The 10,341-nt window shown below is 39.9% G+C and overlaps 1 protein-coding gene across 2 annotated transcripts in view; it reads left to right on the plus strand.

Annotated features, from left to right (window-relative positions):
* Nucleotides 1-10,341, plus strand: part of LOC101886030 (copine-8) — a 268,218-nt gene that overhangs the window by 257,373 nt on the left and 504 nt on the right. For both annotated transcript variants that reach the window (XM_073948413.1, XM_005164936.6), the window contains 2 exons: nt 150-223; nt 6,269-10,341. The exon at nt 6,269-10,341 is cut by the window's right edge and continues 504 nt beyond it. In XM_073948413.1, the coding sequence (XP_073804514.1) occupies nt 150-223; nt 6,269-6,457 (263 nt within the window). In that variant the 3' untranslated portion in view covers nt 6,458-10,341. The remainder of the gene's footprint in view (nt 1-149; nt 224-6,268) is intronic.

A 10,341-nucleotide genomic window follows, 5' to 3' on the forward strand; every position in this document is an offset into this window, starting at 1 on the left:
CTGCAGATGAAATGAGCATGTAATGTGACAGCCGTTTCCCTCATTGCTCTGACAGGAACGCAAATGCGTTTAGCAGTAACGCAACCTGACCAAAACACTCAAAACACTAAATCATGCACACCTCTTATCTTTCACATGTGTTTCCTCAGCCATGATTGAGTTGGATGGGGATGAGGTCAGAATCTCATCGAGGGGCAGATATGCTGAACGAGACATCGTACAGGTATGATCACACACAAGTTTCATGTGCTTATGGGGGATTCTAGAATAATTGGTATAAGATAAACCTGTTATTTTATTAAATTATTATTAAATGCATTATTAAAAGTATGTTTGTATGTGGATTTAGAGACATTTAGACTTGAAAATATGCCACTATACCTATTTTTGTCCGTCTCCACCTGCTAAATCTTACATTCTGCTTCAATTTTCAGGAAATAAGTCAATTAAATTTTCTTTTTTTTGTTTGTGTTTACTAATTTGAATAAACATTTGCATGATGTAATTTCATTAATTAACAAAAAAAAAAAACATTTTCTGTCTGTTTATGTAATTGGTTATAGACTGTACATAACTTGTATATACAATGGGTATATGTATGGTAAAATTAGGTACTTCAGATATCTACAAAAGTGCCGTGGCACCAGCGATTACAACAACTTTATATATAACTAAACCTCCACCTTGCAATTTTGGAAAAGTGTGGGTCGTTCTTGAGTTCATGAGTTTTACTCACCAAGAGGTTTTGCAAAATATGTTGTGTGAAAAATGTATTGACTGAAAAATACATGAATTTCTTCACCTTAATGAAATATTTATTATTAAATTGTAATTTTAATAATCTTATAAGTTAATTTTTGAATGTTTGTTTATTTATTTATTTATTTATTTGTTTATTTGTTTTAAACATTTTTTTACTTTTTATTTATATTTTCATTATTAAAATTTGTCTCACGTCTGTAGTTTCATGTTGACACTTAAAAAAACGTCTCATTAAATATTGTATATTTCGATTATTTTTGGGGGGGGGCAATACACTGTCAAACTCATCGGTATTATATATCGGTAAAAGCTAATTTTTTTGTTATTTATTTTGGTTGACGTTTTTGAAATATTTTTTTTATTATTTAATTATTTACCTTATTCAGATGTTTATAAATAAATTGTAATTATTCATTCATTCATTTTCTTGTTGGCTTAGTCCCTTTATTAATTTGGGGTCGCCACAGCGGAATGAACCGCCAACTTATCCAGCAAGTTTTTACGCAGCGGATGCCCTTCCAGCCGCAACCCATCTCTGGGAAACATTCACACACACACTCATACACTACAGACAATTTAGCCTACCGGAGCACCCGGAGGAAACCCACGCGAATGCAGGGAGAACATGCAAACTCCACACAGAAACGCCAACTGAGCCGAGGCTCGAACCAGCAACCCAGTGACCTTCTTGCTGTGAGGCGAACGTGCTACCCACTGCGCCACTGCGTTGCCGAATTGTAATTGTAATTAAACTTAGTTATTGTAAATCTTTTTTTTCAGTATGTATTTATTTTAAATCAATTTTCCTTTTTATTTATATTACATTGATTCTTTTCCTTATTAAAAGTTGTCTCATGTCTCTATTTCATGTTTCAAATGTCCCTTTAAATATTGTACGTTGAGTTTGTTGCCTGTATGTATGTTTATATAATACACTATTGAGCTTAAAGTTTTTCCATTGCACAAATCATTAAATATTTTGAGTTATTTATTTTAATAATCTTTTTATTATTTAATCATTTACCTTAATGGAATGTTTATTAGAGCATTTTAATTTATTTTACTTATTAATCTATTTTAAACCAATTTAACTTATGTAACTTCGGCCTTTCCCGACAGCGAGTAACCGGCAGGTGAAAACACCCATAGAAAATGTTTATTCATATTTAAATTATAAATAACACAATCATATATAAATAATATAAATGAAAACATTTTAACTATATACAGTTTTCTGTGGAATCTACAGCTTACTATTACTGACGAAATAATTGCTAATTAATGAGAAACCTTTATTTAATTCGGAACGTTTATTCATGGATTTACACAACGGCATTGCCTGCAGCAACTGTTTAACGAAGAGAAGATTTGTTCAACACATTTCTAATCATAATAGCTTTAATAACTCAAGCAAAAACAAAAAGCAAACTTTGTTTGAGATTAAGCCGTAGGTCATCATGATTCATTGTTAAACAGCACTAGAGGATCTACAGTCAATGAAAGAGCAACATACAGGGACATTTGTGGAGGACTTCTTTTCTTCTGTCTTCTCGTCATTTGATTGTGGAATCGACCCATCATGCAATGTGAACACACCAGCAACCGGATCAATTCTACCACAGGATTCCACAGTCATCTTATGTGAAAGCAATAGTGATCTGACAACTTCTCGAGTCATTCATCTCCATTGCACTGGCATTCTGACCTAACCGCTCTCTCTCAGCCTCTCGAAATCTAATTTCGTAGTGTTTTCCTGTGCTCCTCCTCCTCTTCTTATAGCTCTACTGTCATCATTATGTCCCCGGGTCACCCGACGCTTGTTAGGAAGCATGTTAACAGGCAGTGTGCATGATCGGCTATCATAGGTGGCTAGGGAGGCTTGTCCAATTAGCCATTCCTTCACATACGCACACACACATTCCACTGGATCTGGCTTCCCGTCGGCCAGCACGCGCTTAAAAGCCCAGTTTTTCTGAACTAAACGGCTGTGTAGTGCTCTCAGAGGCAGCCGTGTCTTCTCTTAGGGTAATTTGGCCCTCTAGCTCAAAGGCGTTTGGGTTGATTGGCATGCTGAGCATCTGATGGCTGTGCCCTCGTTTCAGGCTAATTGCTCTTTTTAGCGTCGCAAATTCTCACTGAGATGCAGATGAATGCGGGACCTGTTTCAGGTTATTTTCACCTGAGGAAAGCAAACATGACGAGTGTGTATAGAACATAAAATCTACGCTACGTGGAAATGAAATAGGATTTTGTAACGTTATGCAAATTTGGCGTGCTTCTCTGTACACCACCAAAACAAAGACTGTATCTGAAATCGGCTTACTCCCTTTATTTATCAGGGGTCACCACAACGGAATGAACCGCCAACTGTTCCAGTATATGTTTTATGCAGCTGATGCCCTTCCAGCTGCAACCCAGTACTGGGAAATACCCATTCACATTCATTTATGCACTCTCATACACTACGGCCAATTTAGTTTATTCAATTATATAGCACATGTGTTTGGACTGTGGAGCACCCGTAGAAAACCCACGCCAACAAGACATGTGAAGTGCCAGGTCTCGAAACTGTAATGAAGTTTACGGCTCTTTGGCCGCCAGGAAGAAGGAGATGAAGAACCGATGCAGTTTTAAAATATTTATTAATAACTGGGACGGCAGTTCCTCACAGAGACTGCCGTCTAAACCAAAAGAAATGGACGGCAACTCCTCACAGAGACTGCCGTCAAACTGAAAGCAAAAGTAAAACAATATGTCTCGGCCCGGTCCTCTCTCGGCTTCCTCTGCCATCGTTCCTCCTCTTATAGTCCAGAGCTCCCTCGGTGGGATTCGAGGCCGGTGCGCCCACGACCCCTCGCCACAGAAACGCTTCTGAAATAACAGATGCTTTGAATCGCTTACTCACAGGACCTGTGTGTTTCGAATCACCTTAGTCATGTGACTTGGGTGTTTCGAATCCCTTTAGTCATGTGACTTGGGTGTTTCGAATCCCTTTAGTCATGTGACTTGGGTGTTTCGAATCCCTTTAGTCATGTGAACTGGGTGTTTTGAATCACTTAAGTCACGTGACCGAGGTGTATCGAAGGACCTTATTCACGTGACCTGAGTGTATCAAATCACCTTAGTCACTTGACATGATTCTTTCCAATCACCTTAGTCACATGACCTAGGTATTTCAAATCACTTTAGTCATGTGACCTGGGTGTTTCGAATAACTTTGTCATGTGACCTGGGTGTTTCGAATCTCTTTAGTCACGTGACCCGGGTGTTTCAAATGACCTTTGTCATGTGACCTGGGTGTATCGAATCACTTAGTCACGTGACCTGGGTGTTTCCAATCACCTTAGTCACGTGACCTGGGTGTTTCCAATCACCTTAGTCACGTGACCTGGGTGTTTGGAATTACTTAGGCTGCGTCCGAAACAGCCTACTACTCACTAGGTACTGCATTGGAATTTAAACGTACTACTCGGCCGTTAGAAAAGTACTTTCTATACAGTATGAATGTGAAAGTATGAATGGAATTCGGACGTACTACATCCGCCATTTTGTCATGGTCCCGGGACCTACCTGCGTCAATTGCGTCGCCTCACTTCCATTCATGAATTCTCTCACGGGGCATTATGGCATAGCGCAGCGTGCATGGGATGCGCACTCCAGAATCTCGCCGGAATTAGTAAGTCATCCGGGTACTTCTCGCATACTGATTTTCGAATTCTATATATTCGGACATACTACTCGGCTCGCATACTGATTTTAGCGTACTATATAGTATGGAAGTATGCGGTTTCGGACGCAGCCTTAGTCCCGTGATCTGGGTGTGTTGAATCACTTTAGTCAGGTGACCTTGTTGTTTTTAATCACCTTAGTCATGTGACTTGGTTGTTTCGAATCACCTTAGTCATGTGACTTGGTTGTTTCGAATCCCTTTAGTCACGTGAACTGGGTGTTTTGAATCACTTAAGTCATATGACCGGGGTGTTTCGAATGATCTTATTCACGTGACCTGAGTGTATCAAATCACCTTAGTCACTTGACCTGATTCTTTCCAGCCACCTTAGTCACATGACCTAGGCATTTCAAATCACTTTAGTCATGTGACCTGGGTGTTTCGAATCACTTTGTCATGTGACCTGGGTGTTTCGAATCCCTTTAGTCACATGACCCGGGTGTTTCAAATGACCTTAGTCATGACCTGGGTGTATCGAATCACTTAGTCACGTGACCTGGGTGTTTCCAATCACCTTAGTCACGTGATCTGGGTGTTTGAAATTACTTAGGCTGCGTCCGAAACCACCTACTACTCACTAGGTACTGCATTTGAATTTAAACGTACTACTCGGCCGTTAGAAAAGTGCGTTCTATACAGTATGAATGCGAAAAGTATGTATGGAATTCAGACGTACTACATCCGCCATTTTGTCATGGTCACGGGACCTACCTGCGTCAATTGCGTCGCCTCACTTTCATTTATGAATTCTCTCACGGGGCATTATGGGATAGCGCAGCGTGCATTGGATGCCACCTTCAGAAACTCGCCGGAAGTAGTAAGTCATCCGGGTACTTCTCGCATACTGATTTTCGAATTCTATGAATTTGGACATACTACTCGGCTCGCATACTGATTTTAGCGTACTATACAGTATGGAAGTATGCGGTTTCGGACGCAGCCTTAGTCCTGTGATCTAAGTGTGTTAAATCACTTTAGTCATGTGACCTTGTTGTTTTTAATCACCTTAGTCATGTGACTTGGTTGTTTCGAATCACCTTAGTCATGTGACCTGGGTGTTTCGAATCCCCCTAGTCACATGACCTGGGTGTTTCGGATGACCTTATTCAAGTGACCTGGGTTTTTCTAATCACCTTAGTCATGTGACATGAGTGTTTTAAATCACTTCAGTCAAGTGTCCTGTGTGTTTCAAATCACTTTAGTCACGTGACCTGCGTGTTTCGAATTATGCTTTGGTGCAGTGTTTCAAAACAGGATCTCGGATCTCGACAATATGTCGTTCGACCATATGTCAAAACATCCTTTAGTCCTTTGGTCGTCTTCAGAACACAAATGAAGATATATTAAATAAAATAGACAGCAACAGTTCAGAGACGCTCAAAGAGCAGATCAGGGACCGAAAACATAAGTCAAAACATCCCATGTGTCTTCAGCCTTCTATGGAGGATGAGGGAGCTCTCGGGTTTAATCTAAGATAACTTAATTTGTGTTCAGAATATCAATGAAGGTGTCAGGGGATTATACCATCATAATAGGGAGAATCGTTTTTGAGTGAACTACCACTTTAAAATATTTATTCCCGTACCCTAATGTTGTTCCGAGGCTTACTGTAGAAACATCATGTACCTCTTTACAGAATGTATTAAGATAACTATGTCACTATTTTGTATTCTCAATTAAATAAGAGCTATATTTGTTAAGCACGTTTAGATCTGTGTATTGTTCTGCAGAGGTATCAGTCTGTGTGATTTCATTCTGTTTTCCTTTGTGTTGCAGTTCGTTCCATTCAGGGACTACATCGATCGCACCGGAAATCACATCCTCAGCATGGCCCGTCTGGCCAAAGACGTTCTGGCTGAGATCCCAGACCAGTTCCTATCCTACATGAGAACCAGAGGCATCAAGCCGTCCCCTGCTCCTCCTCCGTACACCCCTCCAGGACACCCGCTGCAAACTCAGATCTGAAACGGGGCCCGGCGGCGAGCCTTGCAGCACACCAGTATCTCTTTCTCAAGTCGCTCAGCGAGGTGAAGGTTTCCTCAGCTCTTTCTGTCCCTTTTCTCTTTGCACTACGGGGGCTGTAGTCGGACACCACGGTTTGGCAGGATTCTGAGGACAGGTTTACTTCCATCACGGGCGTTCTCTGTCAGGATGTCTCTCGGTTTCTCTCTCTCTGTCTCTCAACGCTTGTGTCTGAGGGCCGCGTTACTGAATGACCGTCGCATTTAGGAGGTGTTCATGAAGGCAAGGAAAAAGTGACGACGTTGCGCCCGGTGTCAGAACTCAGAGCAGCTTCCTCTTCCTCAGACAGGGAAAAGGCCAACAAATCACCAGTCGCCAACAAGACTGTTGTAAATAACTCTCTTCCGTCGTTTCTTATCTCTTCCTCCTCTTTCTTCTCTGAGCTCTCACTCAATGTTTACATGTTATGGATTTTCTTACTGGTGGAGCCAACTTTTTTACGAGCGTGTTTCTTCGACATGAACTTTGCCGTACGAATCCTCGCATCGTGTTATCTTTGCCATGCCCGTCAGGTGGCAGCGGCCGGTGTCGTTGCAGAAAACCACATTTCTTGCATGGAAATGGTGTGCCCAGGCATGCGATGCATGTTGTGCGATGTTCATGTTTTTTGGCCTTCTCTTGTGCTTTCACTCACTTTCTCTTTCTCTCTCCTTTTTTTTATTATTATGATTATTATCGTTATTGTTTTGCCCTGGCACACTGGGCGCTTCATTGTGTACAAACAGAAAAAAACCTCATGGAACTCGACGTGCTTCATTACATTTAAATTAGAGCAGCTGCTCTCAAATAAGAGCCCAGCGGTCAAAAACACAGATGCCATTATTATTTCATGTCTTAAAACATCGAGTGGATGCTTTGCCGTCGTTTCGTTGATGCTGTGTGTGCCATTCATCATATTTAATCATTACCAGGTAGAGTTGCCCAAAGATAGTGTCAAAAAAAGCACAAACGAAATCCTCCGTCTTGGATTTCGCTGTGAACAGTGTTGAATTATGATAAGTTATATGTGTGACCCTGGATCACAAAATCAGTCTCGAGACACACAGATAGAACACAGACACAGATAGAGTCACAGATAGAAGCAAGAAGGTTGCTGGTTTGAGTCCGTTTGGTGTTTCTGTGTGGAGTTATGCCTGTGTTTGTGTGGGTTTCCTCTGGGTGCTCCAGTTCCACTCACAGTCCAAACACATACACTATAGGGGAATTGATTAACTAAATTGGCCGTAGTGCACACTGTAAAACCTAATAAGTTAAGGTAACTCAAACCATTTGAGGAAACCGATCGCAACAAACTATTTAAGTTCAAAAACTAATCCTAATGAGTACTGTGAGCTTAATCCACTTGAGTAAACCAATAAATAAAGAGAACTCAAACCAACTGAGTACTGTAAAACCCAATAAATAAAGTCAACTCAAACCAACTGAGTACTGTAAAACCCAATACGTTAAGTCAACTCAAACCAACTGAGTACTGTAAAACCCAATAGTTAAGTCAACTCAAACCAACTGAGTACTGTAAAACCCAATAGTTAAGTCAACTCAAACCAACTGAGTACTGTAAAACCCAATAAATAAAGTCAACTCAAACCAACTGAGTACTGTAAAACCCAATAAATTAAGTCAACTCAAACCAACTGAGTACTGTAAAACCCAATAAGTTAAGTCAACTCAAATCAACTGAGTACTGTAAAACCCAATAAGTTAAGTCAACTCAAATCAACTGAGTACTGTAAAACCCAATAAATTAAGTCAACTCAAACCAACTGAGTACTGTAAAACACAATAAGTTAAGTCAACTCAAACCAACTGAGTACTGTAAAACCCAATAAGTTAAGTCAACTCAAACCAACTGAGTACTGTAAAACCCAATAAGTTAAGTCAACTCAAACCAACTGAGTATGTAAAACCCAATAAGTTAAGTCAACTCAAACCAACTGAGTACTGTAAAACACAATAAATGAAGAGAACTCAAGCCAATTGAGTATTGCAAAACCCATTAGTTAAGTCAACTCAAACCATTTGAGGAAACCGATTGAAACAAACCATTTAAGTTCAAAAACTTATCCCAATGAGTACTGTGAACTTAATCCACTTATGTAAACAAAGTAGTTTGAGTACTCAAGTTAAGTCAACTCAAACTGCTTGAGGAAACCGATCGCTACAAACCATTTGAGTTACAAAAACTAATCTATAAGAGTACCTTCTCCATTGAAGTTGAAGTAATGAGGTGTTCAATTAGAGTTCAAAACTCTTTTTTTAACTTTTTGTCAATTTTGAGTTGTCTACACTCATTTCATTTGATGAAGTCGACTGTTGGGTTTTACAGTGTAGGAGTGAATGTGAGAGCATGGGTGTTTCCCAGAACTGGGTTGCTGCTGGAAGGGCATCCACTGCGTAACACATATGCTGGAATAGTTGGCGGTTCATTCCACTGTCGTGATCTCTGAAATAGACTAAGCCGAAGGAAAATGAGTCAAAAAATTTTAATTGTGTGCCAAAATCATTAGAGTAACAAGTAAAGATCATGCTCCTTGAAGACATTCTGTACATTTCTGTCTGTAAATCTATCAAATCTTCAGGAATATTCGCGGAAATAGAGTTTAAGCAACTTTTAAAGTGATTCTGTTGAAGCCTCAGATTTTAGAATTGTGTTGTAGCTCAACCAAACATGACCCTATCCTAACAGAAAGCATCTCTATTCAGCTTTTATTCAATATATTTCCAGAAATGTGGAACTTACGACTGTTTTTACGATCCAGGGTCGCCTATATTGTTTCTTAGTAATAGTTTTGATTCCCATTATTTTAGAAATGTGCTGCTAGTATTTGGAAAAAAAGTCTTCAAAACTATATTTTTTTCTATTTCCTTACCCAAATAGTGACAGAATTGGAACAGCGCAGACACTAGTACCTGTCTGCGGTGTTTTGCGTCTGGCAAACGGATGATGAATTGAATCATACTGATTCCTGGTTCATCACCATTCATTTCACTTCTGTTTTTCATAATTAGTGCCATTGTGAAATACCATGACGACATGTTTTTGTTCTGAAACGTCAAATCTTCTACTATGTAGCAACTCATTTATTTCCTCACACACTTGTGTTGTGAACTATTTTGGGTAACAGCCTCATCAAGGGGAACATTCTGGGTGGTTTTGGAGTTCTTGTTTCCAGTCGTGCTGCCTTATCACACATACAACCTTCACGGCACATTAATAAACATTTAGACAAGTTTACCCAACAAATGTGTGAAGATTTTTACGTATAGTTTCAAAAACGATAGAACTAGAACATCTGATTTCATTATTATGGAACCAATTCTCGAGCAAACCTGTCCCCGAAGACACACCAACAGTACACATTTTCAACCTCATCCTAGGCAACCGAAGTTTATTTATATAGCACATTTCAGAATCTAATACATAGCTGATATTGTTTTTTTGTACGGGCGATATACAGTAAACTATATTGAGGTCAAATCTATGTGTTGTGGATTACGTCAATAAACAAGACTGCTTTTAGTTCAGCATGGATTTATGGCACAATTTTATGTCTACAAACCTATTCTCAAGCACGTTGGTTAGCATGAACTGCTCAGTGTGTGTGTGTGTGTTGAAGAAAGCTGTTATGTTTGAAAACGCAGCACTTGACCTGGAGGCTCGGCTGATGATAGTATCTCTCTTCGGGGAATGTTGGCTCTCCACATTTCTCACTCACCCTCAGATCTGTTCCTCTCTGCATCGCTGGTGCCACGGCAAATGCCATTTTGGCAAGTCCATTCACCTGTGTGTGTGAGTGTGAATGTGTGTGTGAGCGCGCGCATGTGTG

This window comes from Danio rerio, chromosome 4 (assembly GCF_049306965.1).
Source record: "Danio rerio strain Tuebingen ecotype United States chromosome 4, GRCz12tu, whole genome shotgun sequence".
Taxonomy (NCBI): Eukaryota; Metazoa; Chordata; class Actinopteri; order Cypriniformes; family Danionidae; genus Danio; species Danio rerio.